Source organism: Lotus japonicus, chromosome 1 (genome assembly GCF_012489685.1).
Source record: "Lotus japonicus ecotype B-129 chromosome 1, LjGifu_v1.2".
Lineage (NCBI taxonomy): Eukaryota > Viridiplantae > Streptophyta > Magnoliopsida > Fabales > Fabaceae > Lotus > Lotus japonicus.
Window position 1 is genome coordinate 100,197,047 of NC_080041.1, and position 21,696 is coordinate 100,218,742.

Genomic DNA, 21,696 nt, shown 5'->3' on the forward strand with positions numbered 1-21,696 from the left:
TCACCAGCTTCCATTTTTAAAAATCACCTCTCAATATATCTATTTCAATTATACTACATCACTTATAAGGTGTTTATAGCCTATTGGAGTATCCATCCAATAATTTCCTTTTTGTATTAAACACATAAAAAATCAATTGTTAGATATGGTCAAATTTACTAAAAATTGTAGCTTTAGTGGTAAGTAATTTAAACTATCTTAAAGATAAAGCCATGAAGTAAAATGTTCGAATCTTAAGAGAATCAATAAATAAGGACATTCGAGTCAAATACCAAAGATACGATCGAATTCACAAATTGTTACCAATATAATGGTAATCAATATCGACTGAGGTGAAAGTGAAACCATAAAGTCAAATGTTCGAATCTAAAGAAAGTTAACGAATAAGGACATTTAAATCAAATACCAAATATACAATCAATTTATTTTTTTAATTTAGAGGATCCATTTCCATATTAAACTTTTTTCTCCCCTTTTTAGCACATACTCTCTCACTATTAAGAAGAAGACAAAGCAACCCTTCTTCTCTCAATTCAGTTCAGTTCTCTACCAGATCTCTTTCTCTCAGCTCACAGTGAGTGGGTGTCAGGGTGGACACAACACACACACCCCTCCCTCAAATGCTACTGCCACCACCACCAACAACACACAAAACGGCGTCGTATGTAACCACCAAATGAGGTGCAAGAAACACATATCAGACTCCAGCAGCACCGTCGGCGTCTGCGCCACCTGTCTCCGGGAACGCCTCACATTCCTCATCGCGGCCCAGGCCCAAGCCCAAGCCCAATTATCTCGCGACTGTTCACGAAACTCCGACGTAAACCCTCCGCCGCCGCTGATCTTCCCTCGCTCCGTCTCGCCTTACGTCTCTCGCCGGAAATCCGACTACTCTGCCCCCGGCGCATGCCACCACGGTGGCGACCGCCGTGAAAATCGTGAGAATCTCTTCTACAGTACTCCCCAGGTCGGCCCAAGCTTCTACACCGGCGCGAACGCCGGAGAAGAAGCGAGGTCGATCAAGAAGCGTTTGAGCAAGTTCTGGAGTTTCTCGAACTTCTTCAAGCACAGATCGGAGAAATTTCGCCCCGATCCGTCGTTGGAGCAACCGTCGACGGCGACGGCTTCGCCGTCGTGGTTCTCAAACTTTTTCCCCGCTCGCCGGAGGAATCGGGATCGCGCTGGGAGGGCTGAGGATTTCGCGGTTGGAGCGCGGCGGCGGTACCGGCCGACGGATCGCGGAATGTCGCCGGTGAGAATAGAGGATTCTCCCGATGAATGCGATCAGTGTGACTCGTCGGAGACTTCGCCGTGGTGGCGGAGGACGCCGTCGAGATTGGTGGTGGCGCCTTCGGCGCGGCGCTCCCGGGTAGGGCGGGGGATGAACGTGACGGGTTTGGATATTGCTTTTTGTCTGAGTCCTCTGGTTCGGGCTAGCCCGAACCGGAGATGGAACAATAAGGGAATGCCACCGGAGATTGCGGCGGCGGCGGATGTTAGGGCCACCGCGACGCCGAAGCCTCACCTCTCGGCAGCGGCGTCGTTTTGCGCGAACCGTTCCCGGAAGCTTGTAGATTTTGGACGAGTCAATCAGAACCGTTGATTTGGTTGACCGTTTCACATGAAGGGTGATTTTTCTTTTTTCTAATTGCTTGCTGCTTTTGTAGACATTTTCAATTTCTTTCAAGCAAAGCAAAAAAAAGGGTGAAGTAGAGAACAATAAAGAAAAATAGATTTTTTTTTTGTTATTTTGAATTTTATTTGTACACAAATGTTCACTACATAGAACATGGAATACAAAGTTTAGGTTAATTTTTATTTTTATTTTTTTGTGTTTTTACTTATAGATAGAGAGTTGACATTGAATCCTTGATGTGACTGTGTATTTACATATTTGATGAGGGGTGACATTGACTTAATCTAATATGAGAATTTATGTTAAATTTATATTAGATTTTGGAATCTACTTATCTGCACTTTTACGTTTTTAATTGTTTACTTGCCTTCTCAGCTTATCGCTACTCTTAACTCATGTCTTAAGTATACAAATCAAATGTAAACATGATTCATTTGAATTGGACTTTAAAATGATTTAATGAATTGTGACAGTGTAATTTTTTTTTGAAAGTGTGACAGACAGTGTAATTGATAAAAAGTGATAAATAATGTAAGTGCCAATAGCTACACGTTATCTATTATTTATTTTTAGCTGTTATATGTGGAAGTTATTATTAATTAAAGTATGATGCATCTACACCAAAAAAAATAATATGAATATATGAATAAAAAAAATGGTAAATTGATGTTTCATGACTTTTCCTTTGCGTCGTTTAGATAAATACTAAGGATCTCGCATAATTCTACCTGAGAAAAATTTAATGTTATTAATAATTTGTGATGCAGTATATAACTTATCATTTCATTTAAATAAAATTTATTGAATAATAAACTTTTAAAATACTTAATAATATTTTCAAATAATTTATCAAAGAGTGGCTCTAGCAATAGCGAAGAGCTAGGGGTGATGGCGATAGAAGGCGGTGATTGTGGCAATATGGTGGTGGTGGATGGTTGCGGTAGGGTGGTGGAGAGAATGCATGGTGGTGGCGTGGTGGGGATGATTGTGGTGGTGTAAATGGTGGTGGTGGTATTGATGGCGGCAATGTTGTACCACAGTGGTGGTGGAGTATAGTGGTTGTGGTATTTAATGTTGTAGGGTGATGGTAGTAGTAGTGGTGGTGAATGATGGCCGTTCTGATGGTAGTGGCAATGGTGGTGGTGGTGACAGTGGTGGTGGTGTGTTAGTGGTGACAATGGTGGTGGTGGTAGATTATATTTTCTAGTAGCTTATACAAAAATTTTTTATCATGCTTAATCTCACATCTAAAGAGTGAATGAAATCATTCATCATTTTAATGTATTAGAGTGGATTGATGAATAAACATATATAATACAATGTTAATATTACATATGATAAACTCATAATATATTTTATAAGTTTATACAATCATATGTAATATAACATACTACACGAGTGATGATTCTACTTTTGTTGAAGAATTGAAGTTACATTGACCTTCTAATTAAGGTGAAATTCACGTTTTGAATTAATGGAAACAACATAAAAAGGAACTAATGAAAAATGATTAATTTAATGCTTTTTTTTTTATCTCCAATAAACGTTTTAAAAATACAAAGCAGGATAACATGTTTTATATCCTATTCACATGTATATAACAAAATGGGAGGATGGCCCTAGGATAAATATACTTCGAATAATGCCTTTGCTCATTCAACAAACACTCAAGGATAGTTGACAAAATTAAAGGCTCCATAGGTCTCCTCATTTTCAACCCTAATTGTATACTTTTATAGGCAATTAGTACCGGATCTTTTGAAATATTTATTCTTACTATTCTTCCAACAATTTTGTACTTGCCCTAAAGCCTTCTTCCTAAGAGGAAGTCTCAGACACAACGAACCCTCAACCTCCATTATGAATTATATATGACTAGAAAGAGAAAAATAGAAACAAAGGGCAAGAAGCAAGGGTTACCTGAGAAGTCAAGAGACAATAGAGAAATAGAAACGTTTGTAAGCAAGATTAAAGGTCAATTGGTAGATCAAAATTTTACATAAAAGGTTGCACAAGGTGTTAACGTAAGCTATAGTTCAAGCAGAAGATTGTGAAATGGGTTAATCAAACACACAGTTTCCATTTTAAACACCAAAGTATGATGACAATTGAAAAGATATGACGTGACAACCGAATGCGATCCAATAAAAAACACCCAAGTAAAGCGATCCAATCTTACAAATTCAAATTTACACTACAAGAGTTTGATGGTCAAAAAGGTCAGTACTCTATGTTGATGGTGTTAAGAAGGTTAATATCATGTACCTTTAATTTAGGAACACATGTCAAAAAGTTGACATCAAGAAATATGAGGCTTAAGAAAACATCTCTTTGTACCTTAGCTTAATATAGCTCTCAAGCTTGGGGAGGGGGGATTGTTAAGCTACCGAATCCTCTAAAGGGGAATATCTTTCTAACAATATGTACAAGGAAGGAGCACCATGGATATGGTGCAAGGACAACACTTCCACCTTTCCTTTAGCACTTGTAGGGCACATCAAAAGAATCATACTACAAAAGAATCATACTACATGTTCTCACACGAATCAAACCGGATACTCTCTTAATATAACCTCATTAGACACATAGGTCACCTACTTGCTCTCTCTGTGAGTGAGTGTCAAAGTATTTTTTTTTTCAAATCATAATGTTACATGAACATACAGTTTTCTCAATCATTATACACATTAGTAGTTATTTTTTACCGCTAATGTTTCTGGTAGTTCAAAACCACCACTACTGCTTATGGTTGAATGTCAAGCAAAACCGCATGTCTACTTATAAGAACTATTTGTAAATACCTCATCACCTGCAAAAAGGAGAAGCTACTCCAACATTCTTGTTACAAGAAAAATGTGGAGAAAGCGTGTTGGATCAAGCTATTTTGGACCGGACTTGTCTAAATGACCATGAAAATTTTTGGGTTAAATCATTATAGTCCTAGGTGGACCAATGATATTTAAGATAAGCTAAGTGAAATTTCTAGCTCACTTATCTTACATATTATTGGTCGACCTAAAACTGAGGTGATTTAACCCAAGTTTTTTTTAGTCATTTAGCCTGCTCATTTTGGACCATATATCAAAACAATAAGTAATTATATATTTTTTCACTTATCAATACATTTAATGCATGTTTCCATCTCCTAATTTCTTAATCAACACTTATCAACACTGGACAAATCTTATTAGCATAATCCTACTTCACATTAGCTATTGTTAGTAGATCAGAAAGTGCCTGAATTGGATTTAATTAGTTTGAACAAAAGCAAGATAGTAGTGAGAAGCATGATGAACGGAACGGATGGTGCTCTCCACTTGAACCTGAAGTCAATAGCAATAGTGGTGGCCCATTGAGTTGAACTTGAAATCAATGTTGAGCTTCGTGGTGGTGAATTGGGACACACACTATGTGAGATAGCTACCTTTCAAAGTGTTGGTAGTGCTCATCTCATACATGGGGTCTGCACCATTTATGTTCTTCCAGTGTCTCCTTTAATTCCTTTGCTACCCTTTTAAATGCTACTAGCAAATAGCAATATAGTGCTATGCACTGTATTTAAAGCAGGGTATTAGTTTAGCCTGTAGTTTGCATAAGCCAACTCTAATCTTCATTCCAATTTTACAGTTTTTCTTTTTATAAGCAATGACATATTATTGATGAGAAGTACGGGGTACTTCAACTCAATTATAAAGAGAAAAAAACTTATAAGTTTACAATAAAGTGAGAGCAGTCTAAGACTAATTTGTATCTACTAACTCCTTGATAGAGACTCTAGAAAAAATGTCTAATTAAAACCTTACTAGGAAAAACTTATGTAAAAACCTAGAGAAAAAAGAGGCATGAATTGTAATTGTACAAAGCATGAATTGTTCATTTATATATATATATATATATATATTTATGAATTGGTTAATTAAGATAATTTATACTTCAACCACCAAATTTGACTAAATCCATTTTTGTTATGGTTCAGCAATGATCCATCTATTCAAAACTCTTAGCATCAAACGTGATTTCAGGTAGGGGTGGCAAAATGGGTTTGGCCCGTTGGGCCAGCCCGTTTTGCCCACCTTTTTTGGCGGGTTGGGTTGGGATTTTGAATCCAAATTTTAAAAGTGGGTCAGCCCAACCCAACCCGCATTTTGGCGGTTAATGACGGGTTGGGTTGGGTTAGCCCGCCAACCCGTTTTTCACTTTTTTTTGAATTTTTTTATATTTTTATTCTTTAAGTAGATTATTGTAAGGTACGCATAGATTATGACAGACCTAAACTAAAAAACAAAAACTATTTTGAAAATTAGTCAATGATGAACTTTCATGGATTCACAGATATAAGTTGCGGCTCTTATTATGTTTTGTCTAAAACATTCATGACTACTCGACATTATCTTTTATAATTGTTGGTTAACTATTATTGACTAAAGTAAATTCTTGTTGATGATTGATAAACATATCTAGTGTTGTTAAGTAATATTAAGTGGGTGAGTATCAAAGAAAAATGACATTTATCAATGATTTGATGAAGGTTATTGGCACTTACAGTTGATAGTTGCTAGTGAGGTTACAATTTTACAACTTTTAATAACCACACATGATAAATATTTTCTTGGTATTACTATTGGTGAGACTTTCTAGTTGAAATCATAACATTTAAAAATAAAAAACAAGTATAATTATAATTTTTTCATGTACCAACGTATGAAAAGTGAAAGATTACTTAAAATTCATCATTGCACATTTTTTTTATTATACTACATTTTCTAAGTGGGCTAGCCCGCCAACCCGCAATCCCGCCAAAATATGGGTTGGGTTGAGACTTTGAACCCAAATACCAAAAGTGGGCTAGCCCAACCCAACCCGTATTTTGGCGGGTTAGTGACGGGCTGGGCCTGGCCCGGCCCGCCAACCCATATTGCCACCCCTAATTTCAGGGGCCGCAATGTTCTAAATAATATTTGGTTCAATTTAGTTCTTAATCTCTTATTATAAATATATCCAAGTGATTAGTTTTGTCAAAGTTTGTTCCGAGTCTCTAAAGACAACTAAATTAGATGTAGACAAGTAGGATTAAAAAGAAAACCTTCGTGTTGTTGCTTCCATTGAGGATGTTGGAATAAGTGGCGAGCCGAATCATCAAGTTGATGAATGTTACAGGAGAGACATCTATCTATAACTTACTAAAGCTAGAGGGTTTTGAGTACTGTTCATAAGAAAATACCCACAAAGCTGGGTCACGGGTCGGTTCTGGTGCGGTTTTTCCGAGACCTATGCTGGAGACCCGAAAACGGTAGCTGGTACGGAGTATCTGCACAACAGCTTTGCAAATCTTCTGCAAGCTTGCCCTCTTCCCCATTTGCCCCCTTTCTCAACTCCTTTCTCTCTCGAATGCTAACCATGACATCTATAAAAACCCAAATCGTAATCATCCATCTGCACCGCTTGAGTCATCGAGCAATCCCTCCCAGTTTGTTGAGACTTTGTTGTCATGGCTTCGTTGTCTGCAAGTTTGAACTCTGTTGCCAGCCTTTGCAGTGGAAGAGACACATGGAGGATTAAGGTCCGTGTTGTTAGGATGTGGGAGATGTGCCCTATTTCTGAGCCAGGGAAGCCATTTGCTGTCCAGATGGTGTTAATTGATGCTGAGGTATGTTCTAATTGTTTCATGTTTCAATATGTATGAACTGCAGTTATGTCCAATGTGTGATTAATTGTGATTTGAAATTTGTTTATATTTTTGGTGTAAATAAATAATGAGGTGTGTCTTCTCGAGTATCTGCTCTTGAAGGTCCACTAATGTTCACCTTTATGCATAATCTATGAATCCAAAAAATTACATGTTAGAATCCTATGTGTTGTCTAGGGTGGAAAGTGCTTACATTGTGTTGTTGTATCTTTTGTTGGTCAATGTACGAACCATTTTTAGTAGATGATTTTAGACTTTCATGCCTCCAGGAAACCATTAATCAACAAATCAATCAAGTAGAAAAATATTCCAGCTATTGGTAACTAAAGATGATTGTTCCTTATTTACAGGGACAGAGAATTGAGGCTACTATCATAAAATCCCTCATAAGGAAGCTGTTTGGTGAGATTGTTGAGGGAAACATATGCAAGATTACCTATTTTTCTGTGGTCCCTAACCTTGGAGTCTACAAGGCTGCTAAACATGAATTCAAGATCATTTTTAATAGCAGGACAAAAATAGTGCCTGAGGAGTCAGATCTCATTCCTTTGTATGGATTTGATTTCATGAACTCAGCTGAAATTGCTCACACCAACGGTGAATCTGAAAATCTCATTGGTGGGTAATTTTATAGTTTATGTCAAATTGGTTAAGTAAGTTAGCTGCCCCTTTCTAGGTCTGATTCTGAATTGCTGCATATTTTTTTAAACAGATGTGATAGGCTTGGTGACTGCAGTTTCCCGCGAGAAACAATACACCAAAGGTGCAAATATCACAAGGATGATCGAGCTCCAATTGATTGATGATAGGTATGGTTTACTCATTCTTGCACCAATGATTTCCTAAACAATCCTTTAACCAAATATGTTGTAATACTTGGCTGTTTTGATGTAATTAGGGGCAGTGTCCAGTGTACCTTTTTTGGAAGCTATGTTGACGTTGTTACTCATCATGTACAAGAGGATCGACAAGCTATGCCTGTGGTTGTTGTCAAGTTTGCTAAGATTAAGACATTCAAAGGTTATTTGAGTGAAATATGTACATTTTCTACTCATTGACAGTATTTTCACAATTTGTTTGATTTTTGTTATATTTTTTTTGTAGGAGATTTTGTGCTTCAAAATGTTATGCATGCTACCAGGATTCTCTGGAATCCTGAAATTCCTGAGGTGCTTGCTTTCCGCAATAGGTGTGTGTGTACTCACAAACCCCTTTAATTTTTCTATCTTAACTGTTGTCAGGTTTATCAAAAACTGATCTAATTCCAAAATATTTTTTTTACTGTAGTCATTATGATTGCTATGACTGATATAGTCCGGTTATGCGTGTGATTTTCCCTTCTTAGGTTGATGCTCCACCGTCGGAAGCTACTAAATATTTGAAGTTGTCGCAAAAGAATTCACCTGATTCATTAGAGACACCCTTGCTCTTTTTTGAATTATATACAAGGATACATAAGGTTTTGCTTACCTTTCATGTAAGTGGAGACCAAATCCTATCTACCAATATATTTTTCTTAAATTTAAGTAATGTTGTTTAGCTATTACTTCTTCCTTTCTCTTTTAAGCACATTAGAAATCTATAGTGTTTGGGAGAGCTCTATTTTGTGACTAAACAGTTAATGTCAGTTATAGCATTTGAGCAATTTTATTATCAGCGGACACGTCTTATTTCTGAGAGTTACACTGATACCCAATGATCAGTTCCCACCAAACCACTAACTCCCCCAAAACTAACTAACAGACCTCTCTAACCAAGTCACATGCATGGCTACTTCTAAACATCTGTTTTTCGTCTTATGACCAATAGGTTTGTAGTTTCTATTTCTTTGTCAAACCTGTCCATTTTTAACTGTCACTTAATGTTCTCCCAAATCCTTTATAATTATCACTATTACATATTAGGGTCCATAATTTAGGTGCGAAGAACACTGAATTTCTGCTTGACTGATATGGTGTGCACTTATTGGTATTAATTATGAAGACAATTTTTCGATTGATGACCAAGTTGTCTGTAGTTTTTATTTCTATGTCAAACCTTTTAATTCTCGAAAGTAAAGCAATGATCTCGCTAATCCTTTAAATTTACCTATTATTACCTATCAGGTTACATAATGTAGTTGTGAAGAAACTTGAATTTCTGATTGACCGATAGTGTGTGAACGTATTGTACTTATTTTTTATATATCCATTATTTAGAGATCTTCTTAGACTGTACGTTTGCTATGATATACATTTCGTAAGCTTTTTCTGATGTGATGTGGAACCATTTTTTTTTGCTAGAATGTTGGTTTATCCATCTTTTTTATGTCACCATATGGTCACATGCTCATCAGTATAGTTAAATTTACTATACTGAGTATTGGATTAGAAGTGGATTAGAGTTCTACATTTTACTGTAATGTAAACAATATTCAACTAAATCAATTGAAGCAAGACATATTGACAAACTTAGGAAACTGACTGACATGATAACTGTGGAAGCACTCAACCTCAATAAAAATGAGTAAGCTCCCTCACACACACATGAATGATGGTATAACCGTATAAGCATTAAAAGCTGAGGAAGAATATGCACCAGTACTCCCTAAGGATTCTATTGACTATTCTGTTCCATAAGAAGCCAAGTCATTCTGAGCTATATTCATTTTTGGTCTTTCACAAGTCACAACAATCTCATCATCATGCCTGAACTCTCTAAAGTGTGCCATTTTTCCCAATTCTTCAATTTCAGCTATATTTATTTTCGACAATCACATAATGCTCTCCCAAATCCTTTAACTTATCAATTATTACTTAATTTCAACCTTTCTCTTTGGAGGTACATGAATTCACAATTTCTGGTCTTCTATTATTTTAATATATATTTGGTATTCAAAATGATGTTTTTAAAAGTTTAAACTATCAGCTGTGACGAGGAATCAGTGTGAAGAACCTTGAATTTCTGCTTAACTGATAGGGAACACTTATTGAACCTATTTTTTCCCTTTCTTTCATTTTGATGTCATTTGTATCTTAACGTTTGGGTCTGCATTTCCCCTTTTGTTTCTGCTGTGATATGGAACTAATTATCCCTTTGCTAGACATTTGGTTTATACACACTGAACTCTATTTCTGCAGGTATAATAGATACTATCTCTTTGTTTAAGTCCACCAATTGCTTTCATGTACCTCAATATTGACATTTTCATTGGGTTGTTCTTGAAATTGTTTGTGTATGTATTATGAGCATGTTCTAATGGGTCTAAGGAGGGTTCTTAACCAATCAGTGTAACTCTTATAGTTTTACTGTCATTCAATCCCAGGGGTGTTATTTGTTGATTAGTTTATATAATAGATAATTTAAGTTACTTTCTCATATATGAATAGCACTAAATCATTGAATGTATTTGTTGTGATGTGGTTTGATCTATTTTATAGCTTACAACATGTCATTTTCGTTAATCTACAAGGCCAGCGGATTAAGGCAACAATCAGGAAATCATCAATCTACTGCAATAATTTTCATATATGGATGGTGGAAAGCGTGAAAAAAAAAGCATTTTTGAGTGGAATTTTGCACCAAGCGAAAGTTGTTTATGTGTTGGATTGATGTAAGGTACGAGACAGACACATAGAGGGCAGAGGCAGCAGTGGAACTAGGTTTGTGATTGAAGGCCCTTTGTGATCCACTCAATAGGTTATAAAGATAAGTTGGAACTAATGTATGTGTCCTTCAATAGTAGCCATGTATTGTCCTATGCTTTAAGTAACACCTGAAGTCCTGAATCAAAACCCCACCACTTTTATATCACATCAGGCATCTACTGTATGGTGTTAATTAAATTTACCCTGTTTGAGTGTGTATGTCTGTGCGAGATATACTTTCACATATAATACAACTCTTTAAAAAATTCATCCTAATTAGTAAATAACACCTTAATACTTTTCTGAAAAAATATACACAAGGTGTTTACGTTGTTGTTCATTTTATCTATTGCAACTAATGTTTACCCTAATCCCACATCGCTCACCAATTGATTACCTCCATTGCTTGATGCTTTTTTAGTAGAATTATTCTATGCTTTGGTATACATGTAATCAATGTAATGTAATGTAATTTCAAATGGATGATATCAGTATAGAATACTTGATCTTTTTGCACAGTGCAACGTCATGCTTTAGAAAGCTTATGGTATTAATAGAAAGATTTCAGGTGGGTCTTCATCTTGGCATGATCAGAAAGCAAATTTCCACTACCTTGAGGGAGGGGAGTGTATTTTAGTATGTTCTTAGAATACCATCAAAATGTATTTTACTTTTGAAATTGGTTTTAAATATTAATTGAATCTAATTTTAAATTAGTTTTTTGACAGAACTATATTCTTATATATATATTTATAATATTAATTTTTAGTTGAAGCATTAATTAAATATTAAATTTTAAATTTAGAAAATAAATAATATTAAAAATATGGGGTATGGTGATATATGGGGAATAGTAAAATAAGGAAGCATGGTTGGATTTAATTAATCTTAATTATATTGTGTGATATATTTAATATAATTTTTTAATGAAATCAATGATTTAGTCTCCGTACATCGCACTGTGTGATACATTCTATTATATATGTTATATTTCCTGTGTGTACTTAGTTTTGATCACCGAGATCTGGTTTTGCTTCTCTTTTGTACCTCTTTGTCCGGATTTAAAAATATTAATTAAATCTATATCTAAATCTTATTGTTACAAATATTAGTTAAATAAATTGTAGTTGGAGCATTGTTTTAATTATAAATTTAAAATTTAAAAAATAAATAATATAAATATATGAGGTACGTTGGGATCTGAGAAATAATAATAAAATAATAAACCACTGTTAGATTAAAAATTAATCGCAATTTTTTCAACGAAATCAATGATTTAGATCCCGTGCATCGCACTGGTATAATCACTAGTTATATGACAAATTGACAATAGATTGAAAATTTATTAGTGCGCTTTGTTGCTCCAAATAAATAAAAAAAAATTATTAGTTCAGGTTGTAATAAAATATATGAACTTGTATCGTAAATTTAAAGGTTATTAAAATCTTGTTAAATGATTTTACGGTCAACATTAAAATTTCATATTTGATCATTTAATGTGTACTCTACTACTCTTTACTTTAAAGAAGACATATTTTCTGTATGAGTTATCATTATATTTATAATAGCATAAAGTTTTTTTAGACGAGTGTATTCACCATTTATAGTGGTGATGTATAAACCTTCTCACAAAGGGTGCTCACGCTAAATAAATGGCTGATCATAAAATGTGTTTTATTTTCATGTGTGAGGATTGAACTCTCAAATTCATGATTAAAAGATGAGGTGAGCAATCACCATACCATACCATGTGATTATAATAATATAAAGTTAATGGTGTAAAGTAAATACCCAAGAAATGAATAGTTAGATTAGGACATCTATACACTAGAGCTTTTATAATCAAATTGTTTAAAGTTAAAATCAAGCGAAATTCAAGATTGAATCGAGAAGGAAATGAACCTAATTCATAAAGTTACTTGGTACGAAAATCAAAAGTGAATTCCTATATGTCAAATGACGTGACTTAATCATTTTTTCCCCTCATAGTTTTAATAAAAAGTTAAATTTCAGAATAATGTATGTGTCTATGAGTTACCTAAGTTTAAACCACAATAAACTCTTGCCAGGAAGGGTATGATTGAAAAATAATATAAAACTATACATTCAACCACTTAAGCCATTTGGGCACTCGGTTCAGAAGAGGATGTGGTTGTTGAAATGAGTAGTGTGGCTACATGAATTGTTCATGCATATTCCTTCGTATGTGGAACACAAGAGTAGATTGAAGGTTATCTCAGGTAAATAGTTCCACATCTAGCAGAGCTGGCATAGTTGTTAAGGTTTATTGAAGAAGCATAGTGTTAAGAGATAGTTACCAAACTCATCTATTAGTTCATTTTTCAATTCAGTTTTATCTACCCTTCTCTGCCATTTCTGATATACTGTTGTTATTCATTACCTATTCCTTTCATAGTATCAGGAGTTTGAAACCCCTCTTCAATGGAGAACACTACTAGAAAAATGTTTAAGTTATGATATGATATCCAAGTCCCCGAAGGTTAGCTCAAGTGGTAAAGAGCTAGGGGACATAAGGGTTTGGGGGGAAATGAGTGAAGGGTCCAGGGTTTAAACCATGAGGAGGACTAATTTACTAACAACTAACATTGACCTATAAAAAAAACAATATGATACCCAAGAAGTGGAATTTAACCTCACTGCCCCTTCATAATTTCCGCCAAATAACAGCTAGTTTTGCCATTTCTTGCATTTTTCTTCGTAGCATAAGACAATTTGGTGTGTTTTGAATTTCATCCTCTCCATTGTTTGGTCAAATCACAGCAATACCAGATGAATGGTACTACTACTATCAATTTCATCTTCAACATGTGCATTCTTACTTCTTAACTCTGACTCTCATTTTCTGCAGCAATTTATAAGTTCTATGAATAAAGTGTGCATCAAATTACACATATCTCTTTCAATCCTTATTTGCAGTGTTCTTCCTTTGGCTTTGTAGACTAGGAGCCTGTTTCGATACACGCTTATTGGAGCATATCTACTAGAAAATGTATTAAATAAACTTTAATAAGTACTCTTTAGTTTGCATCCAAACGGGTAGTAGGTCCCCCTGCATCTGCAACTTGAGAGGACTTTCTAAACACTTATAATACTCCACTGCTTGATAAAAGTGCCACGTACTTCAATCATGCTAGCTATTATGACAAATCTCAGGTATTACTATCAATAGCATCAACCATAATTTGCATTAACACCCAGAACTCATCTTAATGGGCTTATTGATGGGACCTGCACCAATAATGGCTTCTAATGGTTTCACTTATTATATAAGCTTTTTATATGCATATTCTATTCAATGTGATATCTTGGTTAAAACTTGAAAAACACAAATCAACTTCACTACATGGTTTCATTGAATTTAAGAACATGGTTGAACTCCAAATAGAAAGTAAGATCAAAGCAAATTAGTACAATTAGGGCGAAGAATTTTGGACCCCTCTCCACTAATCTCAAATCCAATGGCATTCACTATTGACAAATCTGTCCCAACATGGCACCATTCAGAGAAAACAAAAACACTACAAAGCTTTCTTGACTCTTGAAATTTCTGGGATGAAGCTTTTAAAACAGCTACTTATATTATAAATAGATTTCCATCTTCAACAATTTCCACTCTTATTCTTTATACAAAACTTTTTAACCACCCCGAAACTAGTCCTCTCCCAATGCATATTTGGTGGTGCTTGGCTGCCCTCTTTCTAGGCCCTACAAGTTCTTTGCACCAAATGGCACACTACAAGTTTCAAATGGCAATATAGATAATAGATTCACTGGGAGTACATTCCAGGCTATGATTCCATCACAAAGATACAAGTCCTTTGCACCAGATGGCATACTACAAGTCATTTATAATGAGCTCTATTTTGCCTTCTCAATTAAAAGTGTGTTTGGAATGGTGTCGCACACAATTCAAAGCACAGTAATTTCAGAAGCTACACTTCGTAGCTTCTCCCAATAAGTGATTATGAAACTTTTTTCTAAAGAACCAACCAAACACGCTATAAGTCTATCCTATAGTCCTGCGGTTCAACAATTTCTATGTTCTAATAATAAATATGTGAATGTGGTTACCAAATCCCACTTCCTTTATGACTTCCTCTACTGCTACAAGTTCATCTGATCAACAAACAAATAGCATAAGTAAATGGTGAGATGTCAAATATGAAGATAAGCCTTGAAAACGCATGGCTACCGCATAAGTAAACAAGAATATATTGAATGGAAGTTTAAGAAGAGACTTACAAGTCCTAACTCCAGTGAGAATTGGAAAATATACGATAGCATAAATCTCAAGCTTCAACTAACTTGGGTTCATTATGTAAAATGACAGAGATATAGAGGAAATGTAAATTGTAGAATTTTACCAATGTAAATGAAATGAAAGAATTCTTTGATTGTAATATGCAATTAAAAAAGAATCCCTTATCACTCAAGTTCAAAAGATTCACTGAACTGTTATAAGACTTGCAATGTTGGATGAGACTGACTGTTGATTAGGAGTTACTTTCTGCTAGTTTGTTGTAACTTGTAACTTATTCAGTTTAGTTAGTGATTGTTATGTGTTTAGCAGTAAAAACTTTTCATTCGGTTAATACAATAGAGATTTTCTCTCTCATTCATATCACTCCCAATATGGTATAGGCAGTAAAATGCTAATAAGAAAGTAAACTTGGGTTCAGAAAGATAAACATCTATGATCAATAAGTGTAATTTGATTATATCAGTGTCAAACAAAACATCAGTGGCCATGGAAAAGTTAGCTGAAAATATGAAGGAAATTTGACCAACACTATTGGCGCACCACAAACACATTCGTCCATATGAGTATCATGTGCCTCAACAACCCCATCACAACCAGAATTTCACCTTAACATCTACCAACCAAAAAACCAAACTTAAAACCTCAACCAACCATAGCTACCCAATACATAAATGACACATGGGTTGGCATCCATCCCCATCACAACTAATATATCTATATATAAACAATGCAATGTAAGTGTAATATTGAGAAGAAGAAGAGAAGAAGGCAAGGAAGAGAGATGGAGACAATGTTTATTCTTTTTAAAGAAATGTTAGTTGTTAGTAATGTTAGTAAATTAGTCTCACTCAAGGTTCAAATCGTGAACCCTTCCCTCATCACCCTCCCAAACCCTTATGTTCTCTAGCTCTTACCGAGATATGGAGACAATGTGTCATTGTTCAAAGTTTCTTCTTCCACCACCGGAAGAACCCACCGCCGCCGCTCTTTCTCCGACCACCACCACCACCACCACCACCACATACGCTCTAATTATTCTGAATCAAAGCCTCCCCAGATTTGCTCCTCTGCTTTGGGAACACGGTACTGCTCTGCTCTTTCATTCCTTCTCTATTTTTTCTTCATTCACGTTGATTTGGTTGCTAACTACCTACCTACCTATTTGCAGCAAAGCTACGAGTGTGTGCTGATGGAGGTGCCAACAGGGTGTTTGATGAAATGCCTCTTTTCTTCCCTCATGAACAACCTTCCCATGTTCGCTCCAGGTTCCTACTTCTTCCCTCTTTTCCTTCCCCTACACTTCTAGGTTCTCTCGCTTTTAGTGGTCCAGGACAATTTGACAAAAAGAGTTTATGGTTGCAGATTTCCCATTATCTAACTTGCTAGATTTCTAATAGGTACAAGCCTGATCTAATAAAAGGTGACATGGATTCAATCAGAAGAGAAGTGCTTGATTTCTATGCAACGCTGGTATCTCTATCTATCTATATGCTTATGGTTTTTGTGTGTCAATGTGCATGTAATGAAGAAAGTTAGTTCAAAACTCAACTTTCTGGTTCACACCAAATGACAATTATTCTGTTCCTATGTTACTGCTATTTACAAACTTGCATAAATCATATCAATGACTTATGCTTGTTTGCTTCCTGCAGGGAACTAAGATAATTGACGAGTCTCAGGATCAGGATACTACAGATTTACACAAATGTGTAGCTTACATACGTGACTCCACACCAAATGTTGATAAATCATCAGTAAGTTTTGAATACATGCTCATACTTTCATCATTTAATTTTCTTTTGCGAGGAGGACACACGGAGAGTGTAAAAGTTCACAGGATCACTATTAGTAATAAGTAGTAGTACAAGGACTATATTGTAATAATATAGAAGTTCATTGTAAGCTGGCATGAGCTGGCATGTTAGTTACTGATTAGTTTAGAGTTTGTTAGGTTGTTATATAATTAGTTAGTGTCTAATCTAGGTATAAATAGCTATCTACAGTGTTGTATTGCAATTCAGTTGAAATCAGAATATCAAAGTTTCTTCTTCTTCTTCAATCTCTCTCAATCTCTCTCAAGAGTTCTCACATTCTTTGATGGTATCAGAGCCCTAGATTGGGCTCTGCCATCACCAGCTTCCGCAGAAATGGTGCGAAACGCACAAATCAACAACAACAATGGAAATCAGCAAGCACATGTGGTTCAGGATCCAGCGCAAAATCCGATTTCGCCGTATTACATTCATTCCGGTGAAAATCCGTCGGCTACAATGGTATCTCCACCTCTCAATGGAAGGAATTACAGTGCCTGGGCTCGATCGATGAAGCGAGCACTTGTGGCGAAGAACAAGTTCAAGTTTATCAATGGCGAAATTCCAGTTGCAGTACCTGGTGATGCCAACTACGATGCTTGGGATCGCTGCAACAGCTTGATCCATTCATGGATACTCAATTCGGTAACTTCTACAATTGCTAATAGCATAGTTTTTGTTGAAAATGCTTGTGATGCTTGGAAGGATCTTCGTGATCGATTTTCTCAGGGAGATTTAGTGAGAATTGCTGAATTGCAAAATGAAATCAGTAGCTTAAAGCAAAATTCTATGTCAGTAAACGATTATTACACTGAAATCAAAACTCTTTGGGAAGAATTGGAGCACTATCGACCAATACCTCAATGTAGATGTACTGTTCCCTGTAGATGTGAAGCCATAGAGCAAGTAAAATTGTTTAGGGAGCAAGATAATGCTATTAGATTTCTTTTGGGACTGAATGAGAATTTTGGAGTTATTAAGTCTCAGATTTTGATGTCTAATCCTCTGCCATCCATAGCAAAAGTTGTTTCTTTAGCTATGCAACATGAAAGACAGTCAGATTTTGAAGAAAGTGATGAATCAAAGGTTATAGTGAATGTTGCAGAAGGAAGAAAGTCATATGGCAGGGGAAAAATGCCTAATTCTAGTTATTCTGGATACAAGGGTGCAGGAAAATTTTGTACCTATTGCAAGAAGCCTGGTCATATTATTGACATCTGCTATAAACTGCATGGTTATCCCAACACTTCCAATACTAAATTTGCTTCTAATTCCACTACTCATGTAAACAATGTCAGTGGAGGTAGTGGAGGTTATGATACAGAAGATGATCAAGGAGATGACTCAATTCAAATAAAAGAGAGTGAAGAACCATTCACAGCTGATCAGTACAAAAGAATAGTGTCTATAATTCAACAAGTTGCTGGTTCATCAAAGAAAGTTGCAGAAACAGGACAAGTTGCAGTTAATCATGTGATCAGAACTACTAATCATAATTCAGGAACCACAGGGCATGGTAAGCATTTTGCTCTCTCTTGTTCACAAAAGTATGATAGTAGAGATTGGGTGATTGACTCAGGAGCTAGTGACCACATTTGTTTTAACAAGTTGTGTTTTGAGACTCTAGCTGAAGTAAAGCCTATAAGCGTTAGTTTGCCAAATGGAACAATCATAGATACCTGTTATGTAGGAACAGTTAGACTTACAAGTCTAATATTGTTAACTCATGTCTTATTTGTTCCTGAGTTTAGCTACAATTTAGTTTCAGTACATAAATTGGCAAAGAGAAATCATTGTGACATCATTTTTGGTGAATTCACTTGTGATATTCAGGAGGTGCATTCCCAGAAGAGGATTGGTTTGGGTAGCTTGAAGGAAGACAAGTTATACCATTTAGTAGTTACAAGTCCTTCTAGTGTATGTTTTAGTGTTCAGCATTCTGTTTCTGAAATAAACAGCTCCACTCAGGTTATTCCACCTGGAGCTTTGTGGCATTTTAGGTTGGGACATTTGTCTCATGATAGGATTCAAGCTTTGAATAAATTCCATAGTTCAGTAAATATTAGTAGTTTACTAGTATGTGATATCTGTCATCTGGCCAAGCAGAAGAGGAAAATGTTCCCTGACAGTTTACATAATTCTAAGAATTGCTTTGACCTTGTGCACATGGACATTTGGGGGCCACTTGCTATTCCCTCAGTACATAATCACAAATATTTCCTTACTGTTTTGGATGATCACAGCAGATTTGTTTGGATAGTCTTGCTTAATAATAAAGGACAAGTTCAGCATCAGGTTCAGTCATTTGTGGCCATGGTACAATCTCAGTTTGGGCATACTGTTAAAGCTATTAGAACTGACAATGGGCCTGAGTTCATCATGCCATCTTTCTATTCTGCAAAGGGTATTCTACATCAGAGAAGTTGTATTCATACACCTCAGCAGAATGGGAGGGTAGAAAGGAAGCATCAGCACATTCTGAACATAGCCAGAGCATTGCTTTTTCAGTCTAAATTGCCCAAGAAAATGTGGAGCTATGCTGTGTTACATGCAGTCTTCCTTATGAACAGGATACCAAGCAAGCTGTTAAATGATAGGTCACCTTATCATTTACTTTATCAAGAGAAAGCAGATTTAGAGAGTTTAAAAGTGTTTGGATCACTATGTTTTGCTAGTACAATATCCTCTCAAAGATCTAAACTAGACCAAAGAGCCAGGAAGTGTGTCTTCTTGGGATTTAAGCAAGGTGTAAAGGGATTTGTTTTGCTAGACATATCTACTCATGAGATCATAATTTCCAGAGATGTGGTGTTTCATGAACACATTTTACCTTATAAGAGTTCTACACTACCTACTTGGGAGTGTTTAGATTTGCAAGCACAAGACAAGAAACCTGGAGATATTGAGAAGTCAGAAGTGCCACAATCTATACTTGAAAGTCAGATGCTGCAGAATGAAAAAGATTCTTCTGTTGTTCCAGAAGTGATTACTGATAATTCTCAGGCAGAAAGGCTAACTTTATCTCCTCAGACTGAGAATCTGAACTTGCAACATTCCATAGATCTTGATGCTACAGAGACAGAGAAAGAAGGGGAAGTTCCAAGTTTGAGAAGATCAAGTAGACAAGTAAAGAGGCCAGCTTTTCTACAAAATTTTCAATATAGTTCATTGCCTTCCAGAACTAGTACAGTACATAGCATCACACAGTACTATTCTCATGATAAACTCTCATCACCACATCAATCCTATGTACTTAGTATCTCATCAGATAAAGAGCCTACTACTTTTGAAGAAGCTAATAAGCATTCCCACTGGCAAGAGGCTATGAAGGCAGAGATATTGGCTCTAGAGAGAAATGGAACCTGGAAATTGGTAGACTTACCAAATGGTGTAAAACCTATAGGGAATAAATGGGTTTACAGGATTAAGAGGAATGCAGATGGCACTTTAGCTAGATACAAAGCTAGGCTGGTAGCAAAAGGATATAATCAAGTTGAAGGACTGGATTATTTTGACACTTTTTCTCCAGTTGCCAAACTCACCACTGTTAGAGTAATACTGGCCTTAGCAGCAGCACAGAACTGGCATTTGCATCAGCTGGATGTAGACAATGCATTTCTTCATGGAACTTTAGATGAAGATGTGTACATGCAAGTCCCGGCAGGAGTTTTGACAGAGAAGCCTAATCAAGTATGCAAGTTGCAAAAGTCACTTTATGGACTTAAGCAGGCTAGCAGGAAATGGTATGAAAAACTTGCTGCTCATCTTATACATCTTGGATACACACAAACTGCTTCAGATTACTCTTTATTTGTTAAATTTCAAGGAGACATGTTCACAGGATTGCTTGTTTATGTGGATGATGTTATTCTGGTTGGTAACAGTCTCTTAGAATTTCAAATGGTTAAGGATTCTCTACATTCAGCATTTGGTATTAAAGATCTAGGTGTTTTGAAATATTTCCTTGGCCTAGAAGTAGCTCATTCTACCTCTGGAATCTCATTGTGTCAAAGGAAATACTGTTTGGATTTGCTTCAAGAAACTGGAAATCTTGGTAGTAAGCCAGTTTCCACTCCATTGGATCCAGCTCTCAAGTTAACAATCGATCAAGGAAAACCTTGTGAAGATGTCATGGGATATCGCAGATTGGTAGGCAGATTGTTGTATTTGACACACACTAGACCAGATATTTCTTTTGCAACACAGCAACTGAACAGTTCATGAGCCAACCTACTGATATACATTACACAGCAGCACTTAGAGTTTTAAAGTACTTGAAAGCATCTCCAGGACTTGGTTTGTTTTTTTCCAGTAACACTCCAATCACTTTACAAGGTTATTCAGATGCAGATTGGGCAGGTTGCTTGGATACGAGAAGGTCAATATCAGGGTACTGTTTTTATCTTGGTAATTCACTCATATCTTGGAAAGCAAAGAAGCAGGTCACAGTATCCAGGTCTTCTAGTGAAGCAGAATATAGAGCTCTTGCCTATGCCACTTGTGAACTACAATGGCTACTTTACTTGTTGAAAGACTTGAGAATTTCTTGTCTTAAAACACCTGCTTTGTTTTGTGATAACCAAAGTGCTTTGCATATTGCTGCCAATCCAGTGTTTCATGAAAGGACTAAACACTTGGAAATTGATTGCCATGTT

General features: G+C 35.9%; 2 protein-coding genes across 4 annotated transcripts; both read left to right on the forward strand.

The window, feature by feature from the left end:
- The first annotated feature begins 459 nt into the window (after nt 1–459).
- Nucleotides 460–1,824, forward strand: LOC130728387 (uncharacterized). Its single transcript, XM_057579846.1, has one exon. It carries the CDS (start codon nt 677–679, stop codon nt 1,601–1,603), a length of 927 nt encoding a protein of 308 aa, XP_057435829.1. The 5' UTR covers nt 460–676; the 3' UTR covers nt 1,604–1,824.
- Nucleotides 1,825–6,689: 4,865 nt separating this feature from the next.
- On the forward strand, nt 6,690–11,167 carry LOC130728388 (replication protein A 70 kDa DNA-binding subunit C-like). Of its 3 annotated transcripts, none has more exons than XM_057579847.1 (7): nt 6,690–7,283; nt 7,673–7,940; nt 8,035–8,131; nt 8,221–8,342; nt 8,427–8,511; nt 8,668–8,799; nt 10,742–11,167. In XM_057579847.1, the coding sequence occupies exons 1-6, from the start codon at nt 7,125–7,127 to the stop codon at nt 8,702–8,704; spliced, it is 768 nt and encodes a 255-aa protein (XP_057435830.1). In that variant the 5' UTR covers nt 6,690–7,124; the 3' UTR covers nt 8,705–8,799; nt 10,742–11,167. The 3 variants fall into 3 exon arrangements, with proteins under 3 accessions (XP_057435830.1, XP_057435831.1, XP_057435832.1); XM_057579848.1 differs by having other exon boundaries at nt 10,774–11,167; XM_057579849.1 differs by having other exon boundaries at nt 10,779–11,167.
- Nucleotides 11,168–21,696: the final 10,529 nt, after the last annotated feature.